At 42.2% G+C, this 27824-nt stretch overlaps 2 protein-coding genes across 7 annotated transcripts in view; one reads left to right on the top strand and one right to left on the bottom strand.

The window, feature by feature from the left end:
• The window catches only part of OSBPL9 (oxysterol binding protein like 9), a 134082-nt gene extending 122231 nt beyond the window's left edge, over positions 1–11851 (top strand). For 3 of the 6 annotated variants that reach the window (XM_074961750.1, XM_074961749.1, XM_074961752.1), the window contains 10 exons: positions 4824–4909; positions 5179–5353; positions 6549–6633; positions 6923–7033; positions 7472–7535; positions 7639–7779; positions 9797–9875; positions 10419–10510; positions 10878–11013; positions 11177–11844. In XM_074961750.1, the coding sequence (XP_074817851.1) occupies positions 4824–4909; positions 5179–5353; positions 6549–6633; positions 6923–7033; positions 7472–7535; positions 7639–7779; positions 9797–9875; positions 10419–10510; positions 10878–11013; positions 11177–11251 (1044 nt within the window). In that variant the 3' untranslated portion in view covers positions 11252–11844. Of the gene's footprint in view, positions 1–4823; positions 4910–5178; positions 5354–6548; positions 6634–6922; positions 7034–7471; positions 7536–7638; positions 7780–9796; positions 9876–10418; positions 10511–10877; positions 11014–11176 lie in introns of all 6 variants that reach the window. The other 3 variants (XM_074961748.1, XM_074961746.1, XM_074961747.1) reach the window with 2 other exon arrangements.
• A 1309-nt stretch (positions 11852–13160) lies between these two features.
• NRDC (nardilysin convertase) overlaps positions 13161–27824 on the bottom strand; it is a 44877-nt gene continuing 30213 nt past the window's right edge. The window contains exons 21-31 of the mRNA XM_074961745.1: positions 26967–27094; positions 22574–22736; positions 21410–21441; positions 20930–21068; positions 20312–20359; positions 19619–19671; positions 18675–18758; positions 16019–16109; positions 15472–15588; positions 14976–15065; positions 13161–13779 (exon numbers count right to left, since the gene is read on the bottom strand). Of these exons, the coding sequence (XP_074817846.1) occupies positions 13582–13779; positions 14976–15065; positions 15472–15588; positions 16019–16109; positions 18675–18758; positions 19619–19671; positions 20312–20359; positions 20930–21068; positions 21410–21441; positions 22574–22736; positions 26967–27094 (1143 nt within the window). The 3' untranslated portion in view covers positions 13161–13581. The remainder of the gene's footprint in view (positions 13780–14975; positions 15066–15471; positions 15589–16018; positions 16110–18674; positions 18759–19618; positions 19672–20311; positions 20360–20929; positions 21069–21409; positions 21442–22573; positions 22737–26966; positions 27095–27824) is intronic.

Below are 27824 nucleotides of genomic sequence, written 5' to 3'. Positions count from 1 at the left end.
GTTCACTGCATCAAGTAATACCTGAAGGGATGATCTGGCTACTAACTTCCCATCATCAAGGATAGCCTGGAAGTGGGGGTCTTCAATCCTGTGGTAATTTACTTATGAACTCCGGTAACTTACTGTAGTTCATAAAGTCGTACTTAAACATATGTTCCTGGTAGTATGCAATATGGAATAGTAGGCCGGCTGAGGAAAAGATCTTTCTGGCAAAGAGATCTGACTTCTTGGAATCCTTGTCCAAAGTAGATCTAGATTTGTGTAACCTGTTCCACTCCGTGACTGCCTGCCCCACCATCTCACAAGAGGATTCTCAAACAGGAGGTAGACTCCCCGGTCTGACTAGGGGTGATAGCGCTGCTACCTCCTCCACACAGGGGAAAGGGCTTTTACTCCAAATTTATCCTCATCCCCAAAACGACAGGTTTTCTTGATTTTGGGCTGTTGAATGTCTTCATTCGCCACTCAGGATGATTACCTTAACTGCTATAATCCTGTCTCTGAACATCAGTGGCTGGTTTATGGCTCTTGATTTAAAGGATGCTTATTTTCATATACATATCCACCCCACACACAGTAAATGTCCTGTGTTTTATGGTGCATTTGGAGCACTTCCAATATAAGGTGCTCGTTTTAGCCTTTCAGTTGGTCCAAGGGTATTTACAAAGGGCATGGCCATAGTAGCAGCACATCGGCATCATTACAGTTACCATCTGTTGCCCCACCTCGATGACTGGCTCCTCAAGGGTCGATCAAATGGAGAAGTGCAGGTAATGCTCACTGTCCTGCTCAACCTTTTTCTACTCCTTGGGTCTTCAGGTAAACCCAGGAGAGTCCATGTTAGCACTTATAACAATTATAGAATTTATAGGAGCAGTCCTGGACTCAATTGTGCCCACGACTTACTTAACACAAGACACAGTCCTCATGATGAAAGACCTCAGTGTGACAGATATGGCAATTTTTGCAATATCCTGGAGAAACGGTAATGAATTAAGTTTAAGTATCTTGGGAGTTCATTGGATTAAAATGGAAATGTTTTTGTATTATTGTGGAACTGTATGTAATGTCTCTAGGGAGAAAACCTGACTAAATGTAAACACTGGGAAATGTTATGAGCTTCAAAGAACTATTTGAAACAATGTAAAACTTCAGAATCAAGTGGGTTTCCCAGGAAATCTCTAGGAGGAGAGGTATGCAAATTTGACTGTTCCGGTTATGCAAGAACTCCGCCATCTGAAGCTTTGCCCTGGGGAGGGGATCTTATATCTGGCTGATTGAAGTGACCACAAATAGGCAAAGACCTAGCTTGCATGAAGGAGTGACTCTTAGAGCCATGGGTGGGTTATTCTGAGCGAACAAGTGTTCTGAACTTGTGACCACAGGAAAACCTTTGGATGGGGTTTGACGAACTGTTCGCTGGCCAGAGCCCTTGTTGGAGTTGGGGGGACCTGTAGTAAGCTTATTAGCATATGTGTGAGTTTTTATTTTTTTTTCTGCAGTGCTTTTACCTGAAAAATAAATGTGCTTGTTTAGATAGAGCTGTGTGGTAGCTTAACTTTGGCAGTTGCATTATTTACCATGTCTGAGGAAAAAAGTAAAGCAGGCCTGCTTAGGCAGCCTGACTTTGTGGGGAATTCACAGTGTAGTCAGGGGACTGTGAAGTCTGGAAGTAATGCAGTCAGGGAAGAAAGAGACGTGTGCCTGCCTAATTGAAATTCTGGGAGGTGGGCAGGCGGGCAGATGCCTGTCCACATCTAAAGGCTCCTCCTCCAGCCTTCTAGGAGCAGCCACTGGACCTGGGATCCAGCTGAATGTGTGGGACAACTAAGGAATAACAAGGTCGGGAGTGGGGGATCATAGGTTCAAAACTAGGGATCTGGCACCCTAGAGAGACGGTGGCTGGGGAGCCGGAAGCCTGAGAGTGGGTGCCCATCCTTGATCATGATGAAGAAATACAGGTGCAGTTGCCCTGAACTATGACACTCAGTATCCAACTTCGACTCAGCCGTCAAATGACAGTCAGGGCCTGTTTGGTGATCCTACGCTAAACAGTATTTTGCACATATGTGACTCCCCCTTTGCCAGGTTTCACCTGTGCAGCCTCCAAACCTGCCTGAGGAAGGTCTGCATTGCAGCCAGGATTTCTTGGACAAGAGAGTCTCACTTACTCCAAGCATCGAGGCACCTCTCACTTGGTGGAAGAAGAGAAACAATGTAGGAGTTCCCTTTATTCCCAACCCACCCACAAGAACACTCGGCAAAGGCGCATCTCTTCTGGACTGAGGAATGCACCTGGACAATGATGTTGCTAAGGGTTCCTGGACTCCACAAGAACACATGCTACATGTCAACCTCCTCAAGCTTCAAGCAGTATAAAGAACATGCAAGCAATTGCTGCCTTTCATTCAGTCCACTCAAGTCCAGATCCACTCAGACAGTATGACCACTGTTTATTATATAAACAAACTGGGCAGAGCAAGAGCCACACTACTCTGCAGGAAGGTTGTACAGCTCTGGAATTGGTGCAGCCAACATCAGATCACTCTTTCTGCACTGCATTGAGGGGCAATGAGGCTGTATGAATGGTATTCCATCTGTGTATTCTCCTATGGATGTTTCTGAACCTACTGTCACAGAACAGGGTCAGGACCAGCCCTCCTAACATGGCATCCCTCCCTCTGACAACCTAACTTTTGGATGGGCAACTGACTTAAAGAAATCCTGCTTGAAAAAAAGTCCAGGCCATCCTTTTCAATAGCAGGAAGCTGTCTACAAGGTAGCATTATGCTGCCAAATGGAAGCGCTTTTCCCTGTGATGCCACAAGCATCAATTGCTTCCAGAGGGGGCCGGAATTGCCTCTGTCCTAGACTATATCCTCTCACTGAAATCTTCAGACCTTTTACTCAATTCACTGAGAGTACATTTAGCAGCCATTAATGCTTTCCATTCCCTGGTGGAAAACTGATCAATTTTCACTCACCCCACACAATAAAGTATCATGAGAACATTCCCACAACACTGGCTTGGGATCTGAACCTGGTACTCTCTGCCTCAGTGAACCCACTATTTGAACCTCTAGCCCTCCTGCTCCCTGTTACATATATCAGTGAAGGTGGCCTTCCTCACACCTGTCACCTAGGCCGGAAGGGTAGGGCAACTTGATGTTCTTATGGTGGATCTGCCGTATGCCATCCCGGAGACTGCATCTCAAGTTTAGTCCCAAGCTTCCTTCTGATTTTCACTTAACCCAGACAGTCCAGTTACCTGTATTTTACCTGAAGCTTCAGAAGAATGAGCACATGAAACTCTACTCCCTAGATGTGCAAAGAGCTCTGGCTTTCTATCTTAATAGGATGGAGGCTTTTAGAAGATTGCCATCTCTTTGTCTCCATAGCAGAGAGGATGAAAGGAGAGGCAGTTTCCTCCCAGAGACTTACAACATGGATTTTCAGTTACATCCTTCTCTGTTACAAAAAGGTAGGATCTCCTTCTCAATCTCTTAGGGCTCATTCAACCAGAGCACAGACAGCCTTAGTGGCATCCCTGCAAAGGATCCCACTCACAGAGATGTGGAGAGCTGCAATCTGGATCTCCATCCACATGTTTACCAGGAATTATCCCTGATTCAGGCCTATGTAGAGGGATGCTTCCTTCAGTTCAGTGATCCTCCAAACTGTGATTCAAAGCTTGTCCTCCCACCCCCTTCCTCATTAGTCTCTGCTTGGGAGTCACCAACAGTGAGTACCAATAGGGATCAGCACTTGAAGAAAGGAAGTTTACTTCCTTTATAGTAACTGGAGTTCTTTCAGATGTGTGTTCCCTATGGATAGTCGTGATCCACCTTCCTTTTCTTCTGCTTCAAATCCTCATGTGATTCAGGGTAGAGTAGGAAATGAAGAAGAGGTGGTTGATCCACACCGCCCCTTACGCCCTCTGTTTGCAGCACAAGGAGATGCAGGCACAGACCAATAGGCACTATTGAAGAATTTCTGGTGCCAGGCACGCACTGCACATGAGCACCCACAGTGAATACCCATAGAGACCGCACATCTCAAACTCCATTTACTGTAAGGTAAATAATCTTTCTGTCTTTTTCTTTCTGTCTTTCTTTCTCTCAGGGGCCTGTGACCAATGGTATCTGGTGACTAAACAGCATTCTTAAAACAAAAGTATTTTGTTTTAACTGTAGGAACAAAACATTTAGAGAAGGAATGTTTTAAAACATTCTACATGTCTGCTTTTTCTGTAGACTTTCCATCCCCTTAGCTGTGATCTATACAGGCCTAATTTCCTCTGTGGTTGGTCAGTGTGTCATTGTGGTTCCCCCCAAATAACCCATTCCTCTCTTGAGAGAGTGATAGTTTTTAAAAGTGCTGTAGTCCTTTTTGTTCTCTGGTTTTGGTACTTCTCAACAAAAACCAGTTTTGTTAATTGTCTGGAGCGCTGCTCCCTTTCTGCTTGTTTTTCCTTACAGCCCCTCATTAAATTAAACCAGCATTCATACAGTAAACATCCCAATAATCTGGTCAGCATACAATGTCCATAAGTAGTTACAGAGCAACTGCAATTCCATCAGACATCACAAAATTTAAGGGTTTTTATTTAGTAACTGTCTGATAATAGGGCTTTTCTTGTAGTTATATTCATTCAATAATAATAGTATTCACCCCTTGTATTGTGCTTTATGTCTTCAAAGTGTTTTTTGAATGCTAATTGAAGTCTTGGCAGTTCAAAAAGCCATGTATGCTGTGGAGTTGGAGTTCTCTAGATACTAAAATACTATCGTTCTAAGAGTTTTGAGGTATTGTTCTTTCTTCAGGTGGTTCTCCCAACTTTTATTCTGGAAAGAAGATCACTTTTGGAGATGTATGCTGACTTTTTTGCACATCCGGACTTATTTGTGAGGTATTTAAGTACAGTATTAATCAGTTCTGATATTGCCTTGTGCAGTTTCAAGAGTATATGCTTACTGTTTTGAGGAATGTTTGATCTTTATCCAAACTATGCAAAGTGCATCTATATACCATCTAGTCTGTCTTTCATTTTTCAAAAAGCTCTTCTCAATCTGAGTTTAAAGAAAAAAACACTGGAGTAGTAATCTTGTGTCTTACTCCTGTTTCAAACAGCAGTGACTTATTTCAGTGTTTAGTAACTATACTTTCCCCCTCCTCTAGTATTAATGACCAAAAGGATCCAAAAGACCGAATGGTTCAAGTGGTGAGATGGTATCTCTCAGCTTTTCATGCGGGAAGGAAAGGATCTGTTGCTAAAAAGCCTTACAATCCGATTTTGGGTGAGATCTTCCGGTGTCATTGGATATTACCAAATGCTGAAAATGAAGATAATACGGTTAGTTTTGTGGTGGTGTCTTTTACTGCTTAAAATGTGTGATAATAATTCCCCTAATCTCTGACTAGAATGGCATGGGGTTTGTACCAGAAGCAAACCATGTAAAATATTGTGATTCTTTTCCTAATGGAAGTTTTCCCATCCTCTTTTTTAGGGCAGACTTCTCAAATGTGTGTTATTTTACAAACTGTGTAATTTCAATAGTTAATTTCTTAAGAATTCTTTGACATGCAGAAAGTATTCTGTGTTAATTCTACCCAATCCCAAGGATACATTCCTTGGTCTTAAGAACTGCAGATCTAGTCATTTTTCTAGTTCCTTGAAGTCTAGATCAGCAGCCTTAACAGGGTTTCCTCTTTGCTACTTGGAGCCAGACCTTTGACCCTAAACTGGATTCATTTTCCTCTTAGAAATCTTACCCATGATTTTGAAGCACAGAGCATTTCATATTTTAAAATCTTTCCAAAGATCTAGATTCTGAGATTAAATGACAGGGAGAGAGAGAGTCAGAAATCCAGTTCTGCGACACTCTCTCTTCCTCCTGCACTCTGCTCAGACATGGCTGTCAGATAAAGGTCATGAACCGCAGCACTCCTCTGGTCACAAACAGAAAGACGAGTCCTCTGTTCTCCGGTCAAAGCCTGGGCAAGCTGGAGAAGCGCAGCTTGAAGCATTTGGATGTGTCAGCTGTGTGGATGGACCAGAGGCAGCAGGACTCCCTTCTGCTGCTAGAGGAAAGGCTGCAGCAATTTAAAATGCAGCATATCTGGTTCCACGAGTGCCAGCTTCTCAGACCCTCCTAGCTCACTCAGAATTCCCCAGCCTGGGAAGGTATAAAATGTATCATAGGGGTTTTAGATAGCAAGGTGTGAACTCAGAAGTCATTTATCCTAGATATTTATGCACAATCACTGTAATCCCTGAGCACCTTCCAAACACTATATATGTATCTGTAATCAAATTGATTCCAGAAACTGGGATGTTGTCTAAAAGGCCCGGTATCAGTGGGTTCATACCTTTCCGCTTCAAACCAGCAAACCGACAACTATGTGGAAGCTGCACCATGTTAGGATTCTAAAATTGTGTTAAGTGATGGATAGTTCTCGTAGAAGCTACTTCAATGGACCATGTCCTAGATATTTTTGAAAACTGTATGTAGCATGTCAAACGAAGGCAACTCTTAACTTGTTTGCAGGAGCCTGTTTCAGAGGGACCAATACCTTGGGTTACCAAAAACAGTGTAACATTTGTAGCAGAGCAGGTCTCTCACCACCCTCCAAGTAAGTTGCTATGCTACTGGAGTCTTATACTATTGGACAGGAACTGAGTAACAGTGAAGTCAGTTTTTAAGTTTTGACCTTGAATCAATATTTTCTGTTTAGCAATGAATTTTCAGTCTGAAATTTCTCTCTCCTTAGACCATTTTTCTGGAAAGTAAATTGCAAAGACTCACTCTTTCTCTCCATCCCTTTCACCTCCCCTGCAATATCTTGTAATTTATCTGGATGTAAAAATTGTTTCTAATTATTGTAAATGTCTTGTTGTATTCTTACTTTTTTTCTTCTTAAGTTTCAGCATTTTATGCCGAGTGTTTTAGCAAGAGAATACAATTCAATGCTCACATCTGGACCAAGTCAAAATTCTTGGGGATGTCGATTGGTGTTCATAATATAGGGCAAGGTAAGTGTGTGTATGTAGTTTAAAAGGTAAATTCTTGAGCATTAAGAAACTAATGGTAACTCAATTTTAATTGTGTAGAAAAAGCAATTTCTACAAACTTCCTGCAATGTATTACTCATGCTCAATAAAGTTTCTGATGACTTGACCGAGTAGCTGCTGTAGCAGTCTTGTCAGTGGCGAGAGACCCAGGATCCATTTCCAGTGCATCACGGACTCCGCTTGTCCTTGAGTGAGCTACTTTTCAGAGGTGCTGAATGTCCACACCTCCTATTGAAAGCTATAGGAATGATGGGTGCTCAGCCCCTCCAAAAATCAGGCCTTTAACCTCTTTATTTTTGTAATGCTTACGTTTGTCAAGTGCTTTGAGATTTCTATGTGAAATGTCCTCTAAAAGTGCTGTTGATTATTAGTACAGTAGTAATTTTTTCTTTCTGACAGGTTGTGTGACATGCCTAGATTATGATGAGCACTATATTTTGACTTTCCCCAATGGTTATGGAAGGCAAGTAAATGCTATACCTCTTAGTCTTTAAAAATTTTTGAGATGGCAGTGAGCACCTGTTTCTTTGTAAGTTTTTGAAAAGTGCATTTGTTTATCATTGCAGATCTATTCTCACAGTGCCATGGATAGAACTGGGTGGAGAATGCAGTATTAGTTGCTCAAAAACAGGCTACAATGCTAGCATCATCTTCCACACAAAACCTTTTTATGGAGGAAAGAAGCATAGAGTTACAGCTGAAATTTTGTAAGCTTTTTTCTCTTTCAGTCTTGCTCCATTTGTGTAAATGCTCACAGTTGTTTTTTCAGAAGAGTAATTGAGATGGCTGTACTCAATATCTCCAACTATAGCAAAAGATAGGTTTCAGAGTAGCAGCCGTGTTAGTCTGTCTTCGCAAAAAGAAAAGGAGTACTTGTGGCACCTTAGAGACTAAATTTGCTAGTCTCTAAGGTGCCACAAGTACTCCTTTTCTTATAGCAAAAGATAACATCCATGTCATTGTTCCCAGTTGTGGGCCACCAGATTAGTCTGGGCATATCAAGTCAGAAGAGGTGCATGAAGATGGAAGGAAAGCTGCTTGAAGCGGGATCTATCATGCCCTACTGCAAAAACGTTCCTCTCTCCTTTTGCAGGAATAGACAGATCCTGCCCATATGCCAGAATAGTTAATTATATTTTACGTACCTAGCAGCAAAACCTTTATTATAGAAACGATTATGCTTTAGTTCCACTCCTAAAAGATCTTTTCTGTAATGTTGCTGACATAGAATAGTGTCTCCGTTTCAGCCTGGGCCTCTGTACGGGGAGTCTAATAAAATTTAGATTTGTAGTTAAATTCAGGCTTATTGTGGTTAGAGACTGTCTGTGCACATGATCCAGTCACTGATACTTTCATTTTTCCTTCCCCTATTGGTCATAATCATTTGTTGCATCACCTTAAATTAGATTGTAAACTCTTCAATACAGGCATTGTCTTCTACGTAGTGTTAAATCAGCACCTAGCACAGGGGTGGGCAAAATTTTTGGCCCTCAGGCCACATCTGAGTATGGAAATTGTATGGCGGGCCATGAATGCTCACAAAATTGGGGTGCAGGAGAGGGTGAGGGCTCTGGGGTGGGGCCAGAAATGAGGAGTTCAGTGTTTGGGAGGGGGCTCTGGACTGGGGCAAGGGGTTGGGGTGTGTGTGGGGGGGGTGCTGGCTCTGGGATGGAGCTAAGGGGGATCAGGGCTAGGGCAGGGGGTCGGGGAGCAGAAGGGGGTCAGGGGTGCAGGCTCCAGGCAGCACTTACCTCAAGCAGCTCCCGGAAGCAACGGCATGTCCCCTCTCTGCCTCCTATGAGGAGGCACAGCCAGGTGGCTCTGCCCTGTCTGTAGGCACCACCCCTGAAGCTCCCATTGGCTCTGGTTCCGGGCCAACAGGAGCTGTGGGGGTGGCGGTGGCATGTGGAGCCCCCTGGCTGCCTCTACGTGTAGGAGCCGGAGTGGGGACATGCTGCTGCTGCTGCTTCCAGGAGTGGGGCAAGCCCCAGACCCCACTCCCCAGCGGGAGCTCAAGGGCCAGATTAAAACGTCTGAAGGGCCAGATGTGGCCCCCGGGCCATAGTTTGCCCACCCCTGACCTTGCATCATGGGGGCCCCAATCCTGACTGGGGACTTTACTGTAATACAAATAATTAAGGGGAGGGGAAGGAGGCTGACAAAGGGCTGTACATTAGATTGCTAGTGTAAGACTGTTTACAGCAACATCTATATTAATGCGCCTCATTCTCTTAGCTGTACTTTAAGGCTGTCTGGGATTTTCATATGGTAGGCCTACAAGCATTAGACAGCCAAATCTCATTGCATTTCAGTGGGATTTGGACACAGTCACTCAATCTTCACCTCTGAAAATCCACAAATTTTTTGTTAGTAGGTTTGTGAATTGAATTTAGTAATGTATGGCTTGTCTAGATTAGGGTAATGTGCACTGGAGTAGACACTCTGCTCCGGATCAAACCTTGTTTTACACTGGCTCAGCCAATCTAAGAGTTTGCACCGGTGCAGTTACACCAAAAAAAAAAAAAAATCACTTCTCTCCACCCATTTTCCCATTTGTAAATGGAGATAATACTATTTTTCTCCCATCTCTATTGACACTTTCTATTCTTTAGTTCAAGCACTGCCTTACTATTTATATGTATAGTACCTAGGACAAGAAGGACCTGATGGGTGGTTTTTTAGTGCAATAATGAATTTAACTATTTTACTTTTCCTTTCATTTAGTTCTCCTAATGACAAGAAATCCTTCTGCTCAATTGAAGGTGAATGGAATGGTGTCATGTATGCAAAATATGCAACAGGGGTAAAGCAACTTATCTTGTTTTTACTCTATCAGAAACAGTGTGTTTAGGTATTCGTGGTGCTGGCAAATCAGAATACGCCATTGCATTTTGTATGTATATATACTTGTGGATGGAAAATACTGACTTTGTATACTAAGGGACTACTGTAAAAGTTCCACTCCTGCTTTTTGTAAATGGTGGCTTTAGGTCAAACTAAGGATCTGGTAAAGTGAAGAGTGGAGCACCTTAAACTCCTTTACTTCAGTAGCTGAGGTGTTAAAAGCACAGGGAGAATGCTCCTGTGAAGCTGCCTGAAAGTTAGTAGGTGTTGAATAATTTTTTTCACCGTGGATTAAAATTGCTCTGAGGGTAGCTGAACTCTGCAGGCTTTTGCTACAGAAATCTATAAGAACTTAAAGCAAGAAACAGACCTTTATCTGTCCTCTGCCAATAAATGTTAGGGAAATGTTTCTGTACATATTGTATGAACAAAGGCTAGACTAAACTTTACTTTTTTCTTTATTTTTAAACGCATTAACAGCAGAATAACTTTCTCTGTTTAGGAGAGTGTAGTCTTTATAGATACCAAGAAAATGCCTACAATTAAGAAGAAGGTAAAGAAACTGGAAGACCAAGAGGAATATGAATCCCGCTGGTAAGAGCTTCATTAAAGTGACAGCTGAAGGCTTCTTGTTCATAGATCTGAGGATTTTTTTAGAAATAGAACTTCTGTAAAAACTGAGAGTTAAATTTACCCAAACTATACAGACTAATCAGCACTGTGGGGCTATAGCTGATAGTTCAATGACCAGTTCCGGTGCTAAATTAAAGTGTTTCCCAAATAAGTACAAACGAACCTGAACTTGGACCTCAGAATTTTCTTGATTTAGTTGTATCAACATATTAAAGGCTTTACAGATTTATTTATAGTAATAAGATTCAGTAAAAATGTTTCTACAGCCTGGTAGCACTGCTTCCTCCCCTAGATCAACATCTGAAAATAACAGCCTCTCTTTCTTTAGCCTATGGAAAGATGTAACCTACAACTTAAAAATCAGAGACATTGATGCAGCCACAGATGCAAAGCACAGACTGGAAGAAAGACAAAGAGCTGAAGCTAGAGCCAGAAAGGAGAAAGAGACATCGTGGGAAACAAGGGTGAGCTTTTATTCAAATAATGTAAACCTGAAAGGCTTTTATCCTTTAAACTGAAGTAGTGATAACAAATATATGGTTTCCATCATCCGCACCCCTGACCTGTGTTCTACCTCATTCTTTTCCATAAAAACTTACATTTAATTATCCCCTTATTTTCTTCTAGTTATTCCATGAAGATGGAGAATGTTGGGTTTATGACGAGCCACTATTGAAACGACTTGCTGCCACTAAACATTAAGTGGTTATAAAAACTTAAAACATTCAGGTCTTGGCTTAGTGAATTTTACAACTACACGATAAATTTATGACTATCAAGTACTTTATTTTGGAGATCCTGTCCCCTCCAGTTACAGTGGTTCCTATCTCAGGGATACTGGATTTAATAATGCAGATGAACAATTAAAGCAGGAAATGTCTTAACTATTTGACAGTAGCTTTGGCCTTTACCATTCAGATAGTGTATTCAAGCTTCAGAGACATGATGGCTGAGCCCTCACCCATGCTTCAGAACTATCAATGAAACCTGGGCCTAAGTTATAGGAAGCATACACTTGGTATAACCACTGTAAAGGACATAGTTGGTACCAGTTGCATAATATTCTGGGGCTCTACATATATAAATATATATATATAAATGCAAGACTTCACTTAATTAAATCCAGTTAACATTTTTGATGTGTAAATATGAGGATTCCTTTGATTGGACAGTTTGTTAGAAATCTACATAAATGTTATTTACCACCTGTATGATAAAAATCAAACCTTTTGGCATTTGTGTCTCACCCCAAAACTTTTTTATTTTAGAAATTAAAATGTAACCATAGACTAAAACTGAAATACTCAGTGCATCTTAAAGCTTCATAAAATAGATTTTTCAAACTTATGGATTTGTATTTATTTCATAAAAACCTTTTATGGCAACACTGCTTTGAAACTGCTATGATAAAAAAATTACTTTCCCAATGTTCAGTATGTGAAAAATCATCACTTTATAAAAATCCAGTACACTTTTCTAAATCCCATTTCAAGTGATAAAAGCACTTTATAGCCTAAGTCATGTAAAGTACTTTTGAAAGTTTTACCTAGCATTGATTTGCTGCTTAGTGTGCACTGCGTTAGATTTTTCACTTCATTATGTCCATGCGCTGGAGTTCAGAGGAGGGGTGAATCAGCCAGGGGCAGTGAGAAGTAACAGGACTTTTCTGGAAGCTGGCCATAGCCACATATGCTCTCAAAATTTTGTTAACTGTGTAAGGGTTGAACAGTGTTTAAGCTTTGAGGAAACAATAGGATAGTGATGAACTCACTCAAAATGATTATTCTGGGGCTGTATAGAATCTAGTCAGATTTATCCCGTCCTGAATTAACTTGTGTAGTCATACTGTACTATTAGACATTTTTGTAGACTTGTATAAAGGCTTGAAAGTTACTAGAAATCTAACAGCAGCTGATAGAAAAGCTTTAGAAGGGATCACTCCCTCAGCAGAACAAGGACAGCTCTTCTGTGAAGGAGAGAGAGTACTTGTCTTGTATTACTAGCCTTGGATTTCCCTTGCCACCTGATTTATGATCATGGAGGCTTCTCCTTTCCCCACCACAGGGATGCAGTGAGGAGAAAAAGAGATGCTTTTCCTTCCCCTCTCTCCATCACTGCAGGGGTGGTAACGAGTGAGTGATTGTTCTGGGGAAAACGAAGTACAATTTCCAACTGGTATTAGTCTGTTGCACTCTGTTTTGTAGCAGTAAGTTTACATTAACAGCATCAATAAATAAGATTCACATTACCACATCCTTATAGCCCTTAGCTACTGATAGACAGTAAAGTGGCATTTAGACCACACACTGTTAATCCTACAATAATTGATAAATTACAGTCTAAACCTATATTAGCATACTGCCAGATTACAACTGACAACCCTATTTAATGCTTTAGTAGAGGGAGGGGGAAAAAATCAGCAACAACTCAGTTAATGCTAATGATGAAATTTAAATACCTGTGTTTAAGATTTGAGTTAGTGTTACTACCTCAAATGCAAGGCTTAAGTGGCCCATTCACTACACACAGCAGTAACAGATCTGAAAAAAGGTGATAAGACTGTCTTTTATAATATACAGCAGCCTGGATAGAAAATAGACATTTTTATTTAAACACATTTGTTAATAGGAGCATGCATTGTAGGTATCTGACAACTAACCAGTTCCTTCAGTAATTATTGCACAGTTCACTTTAGCATTCATGCTGAACCATCTGTAAACTTTTAAACTAATACTTTGTGTAGACTTAACACCATGCAGTTACAGAAAGTAACCTCTTGTCCCTCTTTTGCCTTTATTCTATTTCTTAGGAAGGCTATTTAAGAATAGGCAGTTTTATATCAGGAACATTTTCCTTGTAACAGCTGTAAAAAATTAAGTTGTTCCAGCTTTCAAGAGGGTAAGGAGTAAGATAGGTTAGTTTTAAAAGCTAAGGAATAATCTTACATATTAGTTTCGTGAGACAAAATGATTTGTAGTTCTCAAACAGTAAATAACTTAAATTACACACTACGGCGGGGCAAGATGACAAATTTATTTTAATATTTTATGGTAAGGGAGAACATTCAGAGCTGATGTATAAGCTTTGATGTCCTTGATGGAAGTGGTGTTAGTCATCAAGGAGGAAGGAGGTAAGAAAGTTAGCTGAGGTATTTCACCACATGAGGAGTTCTGAACATCAGAGACAGCTGGTACTTCTGAGTCCCCTTCATGTTTTCCAAATCCAACCACCTGAAAAGCCAAAGGCCAGATTTTGTTATAAAGACTAATATTTTAAATGAATTGGTCTTGAAGCACTAGTTTGTTTCAATTGTCGCCCCCCGCCCCCCCCCCCCCCCGCCCCCCGAAGCTTGATATGCTAGTAGAAGACTGCTATTCAACACTGGTGAGGCCTCATCTGGAGTACTGTGTCCAGTTTTGGGCCCCACACTACAAGAAGGATGTGGATAAATTGGAGAGAGTCCAGCGAAGGGCAACAAAAATGATTAGGGGTCTAGAGCACATGACTTATGAAGAGAGGCTGAGGGAGCTGGGATTGTTTAGTCTGCAGAAGAGAAGAATGAGGGGGGATTTGATAGCTGCTTTCAACTACCTGAAAGGGGGTTCCAAAGAGGATGGCTCTAGACTGTTCTCAATGGTAGCAGATGACAGAACGAGGAGTAATGGGGGAGGTTTAGATTGGATATTAGGAAAAACTTTTTCACTAAGAGGGTGGTGAAACACTGGAATGCGTTACCTAGGGAGGTGGTAGAATCTCCTTCCTTAGAGGTTTTTAAGGTCAGGCTTGACAAAGCCCTGGCTGGGATGATTTAACTGGGAATTGGTCCTGCTTCGAGCAGGGGGTTGGACTAGATGACCTTCTGGGGTCCCTTCCAACCCTGATATTCTATGATTCTAATGGTCTCAAGTTGCAATGGGGGAGGTTTAGATTGGATATTAGGAAAAACTTTTTCACTAAGAGGGTGGTGAAACACTGGAATGCATTACCTAGGGAGGTGGTAGAATCTCCTTCCTTAGAGGTTTTTAAGGTCAGGCTTGACAAAGCCCTGGCTGGGATGATTTAACTGGGAATTGGTCCTGCTTTGAGCAGGGGGTTGGACTAGATGACCTTCTGGGGTCCCTTCCAACCCTGATATTCTATGATTCTAAGACTAAACCTAGGTAGTGATTTTTTTTCCCCCTGCAATTTTCAGAGCTCAGTGTTAATTCAGAATACAGTAATTTATGCTTGTTCTCTCCTGAGATGGATTTAAGGCAGTTACACCATTTCTAGACCCTAGTTAAATTTAACTAGTTTCAATTCATGTAAGTCTTTCTAAAACGATGATAGGACACAGTGCAAGACAAGTTTAAATACAGAGCTTGGACAAGAGTAAGTTATCAGAAGGAATCTAGTCCACTCTAGAACTGCATCCACCCATACTCACATGTACACTGAGTACTTTGCTCTCACTGCCTCTATGAGCTTGGAACCAGTCCACCAGGTCTGCTTTCGTAAGGGATTTCAGAGCTTCAATCTAAAATCCACAAGAGCACACTTTTCAAACTGCTGAACACTAATATCTCAAAAGCATTCCAATTCCCAACATTTAACAGCAATTTTTTGCAGCCAGATTTATAAGCCTTGAAAGCAAGAGTTCGTGGTGGAAACACTAACAGATGTTTAAGTTTCCACAATCTCTGAAAATAAAGTTTGTTACAATCTGTTTCAAGTGTCACCATTAATTTCTGCATGGAGCTCATTCTTAAGCACAGTAACTTCACATCTTGTAAAACTGTGGGGCCCTCAAGGATCAGGGCCCCATGTGGCTATTATGTGTATACAACCTCACAAACATTTATTTGAATCATTGCTATTTTGTGATTTAAAGCACCTGCTACGAAGAGGTAGAAACTTATTTGCGGTATTAACAAATTCACTACCTCACAGGCAAGCCTGTCAAACAGATACTGCTGAGTCACCACTTCATTCCAGTTCCTATCCACTTCTTCTCCAAGATGGGAATCTTCACACTCTTTAAGCTTTATTAGAGCTGTGACCTGTATAAGACAACCCCACTTAGATTTAGCACATTCAGTGTTTGCTTTGCGTTAGAATCCCAGCTCTCTCAAGAAATACTAACAGGCATCAGTCTATATCTGGGCTGTTTACTGAATTACAAACAGCCCTAGAGTCCATTGTATGAGGCCATCTCCCCCTTAAGGCCACTTCCAGAAAACAGTGAAAGTTCCATGACACGTGGGAGTAAAAATTCACAAAAGAGAAAAATCTGTCCTGTACTTAAATTCAGATGGCAGCCTCAGGAGATGCCACTGTACAATGCAACCACTTCCTAGAAACCAGGCAGCAGCAGATATTAATGTAGCTGCGTACTTCCACTTTCTGCAAACAGATTGTATGTTCTGTTTGACTCTACTCCTTCACTAATTGGTATTCTTATGTAGTTGATCGGTCACCTTTCCCCTTTACCTGTGTGCTGAATGCTTCTTCAGTTAAATGCTTGATTTTTTCTTCAAAGAAAGAAAGAAAATCTTCTATCTTCTTGTCAACCAATTCAGAGCTGGAAAAAAGAAGAATGGGTAGAAACACAATAAATAGCACTCCAATAAGTAACCAGTTTTGAATTTGGGAACTAACAACAGCAAAGCATTGCCTGAGGAATTATACACGGACAGGGAAAAAAACACTGGCCTAGTGGAAGAGAACATCCCCCTCCTTGCTGTGGTACGTGCAATGTGAAGACCTTTCCATTTTCAGTTTCTTCCAGTCCTTAAGAAATAAGGTAGAGAGAGCTAGGAAAGAACGTGGAAGACAGTGCTACTCCTATATGAAGCAAGAGATTATTAATGCTTGATTCATCATCTGTCAGGGCTGACAGTATTACCAAAAATAGTTGTACTTCTGATGGGGACAGTGAAGCAGATGAGAAGAAAGACAGCTGTTACCAGCTGTCTAACTATTGAGATAGAATATTAATATGCAGCTCCTCTCACCCTCTTGAGCCAGCTCAAAAACCTGTAAAACAAGCCCTCCAGGGTTGGCAATTTCTAAACATGGAATCTATCCAGCTGCCTTATGTTGTGGCCAAATTGTCACCAGAAAAATCATCACACAATCATTTTTCAGGTTTCTTTTTCAGAGCAGAGCTGCTCTGTAAGAATAAACTGTTAGCTCTATGGTAGTTCAAAGAAGTGTACTTCATAGTTGAGACTAGATTTGTTGTTTTATTCAGTGAAAGCTACCTATTGTCATAAGCCAGATCAAATGTAGCTCTAGTCATGAGGTCAAAAGTCAGTACACTATCTACACCCTTTTTCATCTTGATTTAACCGTTCGTAGGAGATAAAGATATATTAAATCCATACACAGTCCATCTCCCTGCTACTCTAGGACTGTTCCCTATCATGAAGGCTAAGATTGTGTCATGGTTATTTTTACTAAAAAAGTCACAGGCAATAAACAAAAATTCACAGAAGCTGGGACTTGTCTGACTTTTGCTGCTGCAGCTCCATGGTTTTCCCCCACCACCATGGTGGCTGGGAGCTGTAGGGTTCCCCCTCTGCCCGTCACAGCTGCAGGGTGACCCCGTTTTCTCTTTGGGAAATATGATTCGGAGGAAGCATTAAGTCTAGCCACTTGCCTGAGACCTATTCTCAGGTTGGCAGTTGCTGGAACCTTGCAGGGGGCCGTTGCCTGGCACTGGAACCCTGCCAGGGCCCCACTGACTGCCAGCTCCAGAGTCCTGCAGCCCATGGGGCTGAAGCAGAGAATGTCACAGGTCACAGATTCTGAGACTTCCATTAATTCCATGACATAAACATAGCCTTACCTATCACACATTCTCTAGTGCTTTGTGCAATTTAGTTTTAAATAAAATCACATAATGGGGGTTCCACCGCTTTCCTTAGGATATTATTTCATAACCATGTACATACATCTCACCACCATGAAGATTTTTTCTTTACATTTAAGCTCCATCTTTCCTTTTTTCATCACATCCTATTTACTTCTTGCATTACCATAAATAAATCCTCCACCGTTATTTTCAATAGTGGCAATATTTAAATTCTTCAAGAGCTTTCCCCCATACGTTCAACGAAGGGATCAAAAATAGAGAAATGATTGTTATTCCTAGCAGTAGTTCTATCAAACCAGTGTTAATATCCCTCCCTGCATCCTAGTTTGAATTCTGATTTGGAGTGCTGCTTTGCCTTTGCTAACAAGGAGTTGTGACCTCTCCTCAGATGTGGAGCTCACCAGTTATCCAGGCCGTCTCTTTATCAGCTCCTGCTTATGGTCTCAATTCAGCAAAATGTAATAGCACATACTTAAAGTTATGCCATATACTTAACTACTTTGCTGAATGAGGATCTAGGTCAGGGGTCCCCAGCGCGGTGCCCGTGGGCACAATGGCGCCTGTCGGGGCAGTTGCGTGCACCCGCAGGACACTGCGCCGCCGAAATGCTGCAGAGAAGCGTTGCTGTTTCTCAGCGGCATTTCGGCAGCGGGGTGTCTGGCGCCTGCCCCAGTCTTCTGGGAAATAGGAATATGCTATTCCCACAGAAAGGTTGGGGACCACTGATCTAGATAATCAATGTGTTTGAAGCTACACCGGAAAGCTTTGACTACAGGGCAGAGTGCAGTGACCCGACTTGCTAAACCAGGTTTCTTGTCTGGAACACATTACACCTGTAACTCCACTGGCTTCCAAGTAGCTTTTGGGTGCATTTCAAAATATTGTGTTTGTTTTTAAAGCCCTATATGCTGAATCAGACTCAGTCCAACTTCTGAGTTTAGGAAAGAGCACCTATTCCACCATAACAGTTGAGTCCATCTGGGATGCTTTCAGGTTAGCCCTAGCTTTGAACACGGTCTGTGTACCAGCTTCCCAGAGTGTTCAGTGGAGGAGGAGCTCCTCATCTCTGGAATTTTCTTCTTCTATTTGTGCTCTGTTGACCTTCAGGAGACCTTGATGGCCCATTTGGCTGTGCACTTGCATGGTTGTAAGCAACTACTACTTCAGCCAAAATCTGCAGAGGTTAGCTGTGAAGAACCACAGAATTCAAAGGGCCACAAGATGGAATCATTAACATGCCATCCCCTATTAAATTCGTAAGAGACTTACTTGTACTTGGTTGCTTGTGTTGCTACAGTAACAGAGAACCCGAGGATCCCAGACGTATTTCTGCAGGTCGGGTACACATGGTAGCTTAAACCAAAAGGAGAAAGTCATGCCACTAGTACAAGCCATTTTACATTTACCATCCATAGCTATGAAATCAGAACATTGTCAATACTTGGACGTAAGGTATTATTAGCAAAGAGGTGTCTTATCAATGCAAAAGATTCACTCTGGAACAACAAATCAAATCTCTTGCATCAAGTGGTCTTGGCCTTTTTTGTTCAGCAAATCCTTTTTTGGGCTTTGTAAGATGCTTAGCAGAGTATTCATGTTCTGAGAAATCCTGCAACCCAGATCTGTGAATGTGAAAGGACCCCCATAAAACAGGTATGGTGCGGTCAGGGTTACTGGAGTCTCTTGGTTCATATGAAAGGGCCTAAACAGAGAGGGATGCACCCGCAGTGATGACAGGAGTTAATTCCAGCTCAGCAGACCCCTCACATAAATGCTGTGGGGAAGCTGTAGTAGTGGCTACTTGGGAGAGAGTGAGGGGAGGTTATTTTTGAGGAAGTCTAGCTCCACAGTCCAAGTCAATGTTGATCACCAAGATAGAGGGAAAATCTTCTGCTTAGACAAATTACATTAACTTCTGGTTGTGGACTCAAACTTGGACGACAAGACCTTGCTGCATGCAAACTTTTTTTTGCCAGTAACTTGACAGCAGCTTTACTGGGCATAACCTTGCCATTTTTCAAAGGGCACCAAAGCAATTAAGTTAAAGATGGTGTCAAAGAACGCTGCTGGTTTTGGTTGTGGTATGTTACGCTGTCCTTTCAGCCACACCACAGCAGGAGTTAGCCACCATGCAGTATGGCGTTTCTGTGGTAACATCGTACACATGGGACTCAACTGTGATAAAGGAGCTGTACCCAATGCAGTGAACTTACCCAAGGGTTTGCTTGGTTCGCAGGAAGTCAAAGCAAGGCTCCTCCATGTGCATCTGAAATACAGCAGGAGTTCAGTCAGAAGGCATGGCTACTTACAGCAGCTTTGGTTTAGGCTTGGTACAAAAGCACGATCAAAGATCAAAACAAGAAACACTAAGGCCAGGTCTACAGGACAAAGTTATTTTGGAACAACTGAAAATCCACCCCCTTGAGCAATGCAGTTATACCGATCTATCTCCAGTACAGTCAGCACCCTGTTGAGGTAACAGCTTCTCCAGTTGACACAGCCACCGTCTTTCGGGGAGGTGGATTAACTACGCTGACAGGAGAATCTCTCCCATTGGCACAGTAGCATTTTTCACTAAAATGCTACAGCTGTGCCGCTGCAGTACTGTGATCTGAAGACAAGCCCTAAAGCCTCAGTGATTCCCCCACACCCCAGAAAGGAATGAAATGGCTCATTTGGGCTGTCCTGGTATCAGTCTAACACACACGTATCCACAAAATCCAGAAAGGAAGCAAAAGGCTAATCAGAGCAGATCACAGGCATGTGTATGTCTCACCTTTGTTTCATTTTCATCTGTAGCATTCTCTTGACCGCAAAACAATGCCAGGGGCAGGACAGAAATTGCGCTTCTCGGGGCGCATGTTAATAAGTACACAAGATTTGCTAAGAAAGGAGCAAAAACTTACCACAAGCAGTTCCATGAGGGTGTATTCTCTTAAACTCCTAGCCCCAGACTAAAAGAAAAAAAATTAATTGAAAACACTTTAGGAGTTTCTCATAGAAAGAGAAGAGCTATGGGTCCAAGTCACTAGAATGACCTCGTTAAGAGAGCAAACAATTCAGGATGGATTTCAGCACTAAGTATACATTGCAATTTGCAACAAAAAGAAATCAGACTTTCTGGCCTCTGATGTGTGCTCAAAACAGCCCCCTGAGTGAGAGACAAGGGTCTGTTCATGGGACAACGATCACTGTATGGCTGAAAAGGCGATTTCAAGGTAATCAAAGAACAGGCAGGCACAATCTGGGGGAGGAAGGCAATATCAATATGGAAGAGCATGGAATATGCCTGCACAAGGCACAATAGATCTAGAACTCTCACACAAAATAATATGGACTATAACTTCATTAAGAAGGTTTTAGTAACTTGGGTCTTGCTCATGGGGATTCTGTTTATGGGCTCACTAGAATTCAGAACATATTCTAGAAAATAATGGTTGGAGAATTGTGCAGTCTGCATTATGAAAGCCAGCAGTCACCACAAGGAAAATAAATGAGTATATTCAAAATGCTTAACACATTACCTGATAATAGACTGTCACTTCAGAGTTGGCATCACCTTTGTTAAGGGCTTTCACTTTGCAGAGTAGGTGTGTGCTGGGCAGGTCCACCACCCGAAATTGAACAGGACACGGGTGCGGTAGGGGAAAGAACTGCAGCTTTCTAAAGAGAGTCCAAACAGCAAAGCATCAAATACTTAACTGCCCATTCCTTAAACCGAAACAAAGAACCAGTGTTCATATTCCAGATGCCTCGAGTCAAATTAGCATCAATCCCCTCCCACCCCCACAAACTAGAACCACATCCTACTTCAACTGCCATCAAAACCAGGTGTCTGGAAAATAGTGACCATACAGTTACATTTTTCGGAAAGAAGGAAATTCCAACTGTTTACAACATTCTTTCCCAGCCACCCCCCTCCCCCATTAACCAAGGTTCATAACTTTTTAATATACTTATAGCTCCCACTTGTAAAAAGGTGAGTGTCAAAGAGAAATACTCACTGAACAACATAATTCAGAAAATCCTTTGATTCCTAAGAGATGAAGCATAAAGAGCTTTACTCTGGAGAATGGAATTATTAGCCCTTTAGGTATCAGCCCCAATATTTCGTACAGCCATCCAGAAAGGGGCCAGCAAACACAGAACTGTCCAATCCTCCCCAGCCTTGCCACACATTACAGCATTTTGGCCAGAGGTTAACCCAGCACCAAGTCACTTCCTCCCCTACAGCGTGACAGTACAGTGTGATCTGTGTTACGCTGTGGAAGGAAAATGACATCTCCAATCCAGTCTCTTCCTTGGAAGTTTGTAGCCTCTCAGCAAAGGCAACGTGGAAGCCAGGAAAGAGGACACTAAAGGAGAAAAATGTCTTACCGAGAATCTGCTAACAGATGTTCACAGCAACGGATGTGCACAAAAGTAGTACTAGGTAAGTGGGCATGTTATGTCAGAGCAGCTTAGGCACCAAACAAAGACTCCATAAGAATCTTGGTTAACCCTCAGCATCCCCTACAATCCAACAGCCCATATGGCTATTTTTGTCCTTACAAGAATCCCCATCCCCACCAATACCCTGGTGAATTTCCCAAAAGGCTTGACAGACCAAGTACAAACTGATGGGTACAAAGTGAAGACTGCAAGTTTGTTCCTCAATGGCCACACGTTTGTGACACTGCATGGATGGGGACAAACCCTGCTGTAGCCAAGTTTTAAAAACCTTGCTAGATTAGGTCAGGCCTATGGCTGGATCAGACAGTCCTCACTGGACTTCAGTAGCAGTTGAGAGACAGTAACAATAGTAGTGTTGGGCCCTAGACACACAGTATGACATCCTGTCACACACAGGCTGTATCTGCACTGACAGCTTTAGGTAACTCTTCCACAGGCGCACCAGCACTGAAGTGTTTAAATCACCATGTCATCGATACCTGGAGTTTAGAAGATTACTGAGTGCGCTTAGACAACACAGGGATAAAATCACCAGTGGCCAGTTCTACACTAGCTGTCCCATGGTGTTAACGGAGGACCTGCACCTATGTGAGATATCCCCAAAATTGCCAGTACAGACAAAGCCATAGGCTGGTGAAACAGGGTTTGTGCTAGCTGTGTTTAATCACTTTCTAAATTCAAGAATTCATGCTTCAGCTGCGGAGGTTAGTACTCACTCTGCTTGTGAAGTTTCCTTGTACAAGACCCTCTACAAAGAGTTGAGATTTGAAAGCCTTAACAAAGGATGAGAGAGACTCGATGGAAAGGCCCTTCATTAATGTCTCATATTTATCTATCATAGACCATCTGCCATGCTCCAAAATTAAGAGACGCACATTTCTGTAACAAGAGAAAAAGTTATTTAATTCAAAATGTTACCCACCAGGGATTTAGAACCTATAACTTCTTTAATCCGAGATCTGTGACTAGCAGAATTTCAGCTAATCCTAACTAGAAATATCAAGTACCGATCAGTCTGCCCTGCTTCAGCTCCAAAATGCCTCAGATACCCTGCGATCACTGCAGCCCAACTGCTTTGGGCTGTCCTTGGGGAAAAAGATTTAAAGCCTGCTTCCCACAATAGCCTTTTTAAACAGCTTTTGCTGGGGTGTGTTGTGATGCGCAGACCACCCTTTCTTCTCTAGGTCACTGATATAGGTCTGTTTTTTCCCCACTGCAGGAGTTTTAACAAATCACTCGAACAGCTCTAAGGGTTCACACCATGATCTCTCAGAAGCAGAGCTGCATGTGGTAATATAGGCTATTAAATGAAAGTAGTAGGCAGTGTGGTTGTCCTCGTGGTGTCAGTCCTAGGATACGAGAGACATGGTGGGCGAGGTAACACCTTTTATTGGACCAACTTCTGTTGGTGAGAGAGACAAGCCTTCAAGCTCCAGAGCTCTTCCTCAGGTCTGAGAAAGGTACTCGGCGCGTCACAGCTTCATACAAGGTCTAACACAGGGGTCTCAAACTCAATTTACCTTAGGGCCAGTACCAGTCCTCAAATCCTCCTAGCGGGCCAATAATGTCACTGAAGATGGTGTTCAGAGAAGAAAACATTTATATTGTATTTTTTATTTTGACTTTCTTAGAAATAATAAAACTTTCATACAACTTCATACAATTCTTCACCTGCCCGAGAATTTTTCGTGTTTGCTGGACACCTGGCCACGCTTCAGTTCGGTCAGTTTGTTGATGTTTGGCCTCAGTGACTGAGCAGTTGAAACCTTCAGAACTGCAGCGAGGTGGGCACCAGAGAGTTCTGTTCGGTATTTTGATTTGTTTATATTCATTGTGGAAAAAAGTGACGCTGCCTCCATGGGTGACTCTGCCTGGCAACTAGTGATGGTATCTCCGTCCCTTTTCCCCCAGCCAATAGAAGCTGCGGGGGACAGTGCTTGCAGTAGACATTGCCAGCAGGGTGCCTGCATGCGTTTCTCCTCTGCAGGCTACAGTGGGGAGGTTCTCAGGCTACAGATGGCACATGGGCTGGGACTTCGAGACCCCTGGTCTAACAGGTAGTTTAGCATAAATTAGCACGTATTCTAAGGGAACATTCAAGGCCAAGTGGCCCATTAACACCCCTGTAGTCATAGGACCAAAAGTGGATTATAGATTGAAGAATTTTTGGGGACAACCCACGAAACCAATGATATACCCGATACACATAATGAAATTTCATTCTCCGCACCAACGAACTCCCTCACAGATTTACACCACCACTTTCAACAACCACCACCCGCCCATTAAATTCTCTCTGGAACACTCCCACACTGGCATCAACTTCCTGGACACTAGGATCAACTTCAACAATGGAACCCTATAGACAACAGTCAACAAGAAACCCACAAATCACCACGCCTACCTTCATAGATCCATTAATCACCCCAAATACACCAAGAAGTCTGTTATATACAGCCAGGAACTGATACATCACAGAACATGCTCCATGGAGAAAGTCCAGGATATATACCTTAATGCAGGGATTCTCAAACTTCATTGCACTGCGACCTCCTTCTGACAACAAAAATTACTACATGACCCCAGAAGGCAGGGACCGAAGCCTGAGCCCTGCCATCCTGGGTGGTGGTGGGGGCCAAAGTCGAAGTTCAAGGGCTTCTGCCCGGGTGGGGGGCCTGTAACCTGAGCCTAGCCACCCAAGGCCGAAGCCTGGGCCCCGGGCTTCAGCTTTAGCCCTGGGTCCCAGCAAGTCTAATGCCAGCCCTGACAACCCCATAGTTTGAGAACTGCTGCCTTAACACACTTAAAACTGCCTTCATTAAACAAGGACATTCCCCCAGAGAAACAGACTGCATCATGGAACAGGCCAACCAAATACCTTGAGAACCCACTTAAATACAGAAATTGAATCTCCTTTGACCTCACACCCCAAGTTCTCACCTACCATCCCAAACTGGGAATCATATGGGGTAACAGCTACAACCATATTCAATGGGGACTCCATCCTGAAAAAAAAAAAAGTTTCCTGAACCCCCTCTTTTAGCCTTCAAACACCCCTCCCCCCATCATCAGAAGTAAATTCCCCATAGACCAGGACACACCAAATCAAAGCAGCATCAGACCCTGCCAGAACAGATGCAAAACCTGCAGACATATCTCCTCTGCAACATCAATAATCAACACCCCCCACAACACACCTTTAAAGATCCATGGGTCCCATCCTACACACGTTATCACAACATGTGGTGTACTTCATTCAGTGCAACAAATGCCCCAGCAACCATGTGGGTGAAACCAGACAGATCACTATGTCTCAAATGAATTCACAGAGGAAAATGATAAAAGACAAAAACACCCTGTCACCAGTGGGTGAACTCTTTTCACAAAACAATGATTCTATTTCTAACCTATCAGTTCTCATCCTCAAAGAAAACCTTCATAACACTTTCAAAAGACAAACCTGGGAGCTTAAATTCATAATTTTGCTAGACATTAAAAAGCATGGTCTTAATAAAGACACTGGATTTATGGCTTACTACAACAATCTGTAACCCACTAACTCCCCCATTTTGTCCTATGACTATAGACGTGTTAACAGCCCACTTAAGCTTAAATGGTCCCTTAGAATATGTGCCAACTACTCATGCTAAAACTATCTGTTAGACCTTGTATTTAGCTGTGACAAGATGGGTATGTCTACACACCAACTAGATAACTCGCGGCTGGCCTGTGCCAGCCAACTTGGGCTCATGGGGATCAGGCTACAGGGCTGTTTCATTGCTGCGTAGCCTGCCGGGCTTGGGCTTTAGCCTGTGATGTTTCTTACAGCTAATTTTATGGTGTACAGAACTATCTTCATTTATTAAAGAGCATCCAGTGTGATGGGGTTGGCAAACCTCACACTGAAATCAAGACAAGACAGTTGTTACAGGGTCCTGCCAAAAAGGGCTGAAGCCAGCCCTGCCCCACCTTCCATCAGCCAGCAAGAGGGAAGAGGCAGGCTTCTGCACCTAGCTGTGCTGAGAGCAGACCAAGGGCATGGACTGAGCATTCTTATTACTAATTCCTTTAATTAATAAAGCCAAACCCCAGGAAAGGAATGAGTTTTGTCTCTACAAAGTGCATCATGTGTATTTTGGAACAGGAGGTACAAGGCTTATGTGATTTTAGAGGCAGTTTTAGACATTAAACATGATTCCCAGTTAACAGTTATGTTTATCGCTTGCAGAATAAAATCAACGTAGGGTAATCTGTGGTCTCTAAGGTAACATCAGACAATTATTGTATCTTCTTTCTGAGATGGGTATTTTCCTGCTCACTTCTGTCTCATCTTAAAGGATAAGAACTGTATTGGTTATTACAAGCAGACAAAAATGCTTTAGAGTATCTAAACTGGTCTCCACTGCAGCTTTCAGAAAAATCAGAAATAATTTTGTTTGGGGGAGACTAAAATCAGAGGTTTATTTTTCCCCCCAATTCTTAATTCAAAATGATGTCGTCAGGCACATACCTGTATAAGTGTCTTAAATGTGCCTTTTTATAAAAATAGTGTCAGATTAATGTCCATGAGCTTTATGAAGAATTCTTTTTAACTTCTGCCCTTGTCAGCGGAGATTTTTTACAAACCCCTCTCACCACTGTGAAATAGATTTGCAACTTCCTTTAATATTAGTATGTAAAATTAGCTCTGATTGGCCTGATTCTACTGGTCTCAAATCACCTCTCTCCTCCACTCACGCCATCCTCTCTTGATTATTAGATGGCATGACAAGAGTTTAATACTGATTTTTGTGGGTTTGTAATTTACTCAGTACACATCCCCTTATATGAATGAAAAGAATACCTCTGCTTTGTCATGTAATCAGCTGCACCAGCACTTACCATAAAGCAGAATGTTACCATTTAAGTTCTGTGCTCTATTCTTGAGGACGCCAAGATTCATTTCATTCACTGACTATGCAGAATACTGCACAATAATTTATCCTTGTAACAGGGAACTCCTGCAGCTGCATGACAACATAATTAAAGCAGAGAAAACTCCACTCTAACTATACCTCCACCTAAACCAGAAAAAGCCCATCCACATTTAATCTCTCCACAGACACTCACTTGGCCAAGGTCTCCGGTTTTATGAGGATGTTAAAATAGGTCTTTTTTAGCTGCTCTGTTATCATCTCAAAAACCGCTGGAGTAAAACTGAAGTCAGACAAATGGTCAATGATGAGCTGAAAGAGCAGCTGGAAAGAAAAAAAAAAGTTGTTTTCTAAGCTATTTTTATCAAATAGGAGAACATTTGCTGAAGAGGATGAATGTGAAATCTAGACCTTTTTTCCTATATTAGAAATTCAGAACCTTCTCTATTTTTTGGACAACTAGAGAATTAGTAGGATGACGTCACAAAATACTTGAACAAGTCAGAAGGGAAAGGGAATTCAGTCAAGACTGTTTAAATCTCCAGGGTCTGTTTTGATTATTAGGCATTCTAAACAGTTGGAAAAAAATCTCTCCTTGTGAAAGATTCAACAACCACGCCCCTTCAATGGAGGGCTGCAAAAGCCCCCATTCCAGTTCTCTGGTCTCCCAAAAAGACAGGGAGGACAAGACTCAGTATTCCTGATATTTCTAAAATAAAGGACAAGCACAAACAAATCCTGTTGCATGCATGCACTAATCTATTATCCCTCCTTTGCAGGTCTCCTTTAATAAGGCAGCAGAATGTTTATTTTGACTACTGTATCTCTTCAACGGGGGGAGGGGAGGGAGAGTGCATTTTAAAATTATGTATACTAATGGAAGCTGAGAATGCATTAAATAATTGCAGAATGCAGTACAGATCAGCGCCTCAATTCTCTCCACACCCATGATTTTCCTTCTCCCTCATGCTGAAGATTTTGCTGTGTATATTTCAAAGGATACACTTTGGCCCCATAGATACTACAACTGTAATCAAGTCAAAGGACCCAGTTG

This window comes from Natator depressus, chromosome 8 (genome assembly GCF_965152275.1).
Source record: "Natator depressus isolate rNatDep1 chromosome 8, rNatDep2.hap1, whole genome shotgun sequence".
Lineage (NCBI taxonomy): Eukaryota > Metazoa > Chordata > Testudines > Cheloniidae > Natator > Natator depressus.
The sequence above is the reverse complement of the archived record's forward strand: the minus strand, read 5'-3'. Positions and strand labels throughout refer to the sequence as shown.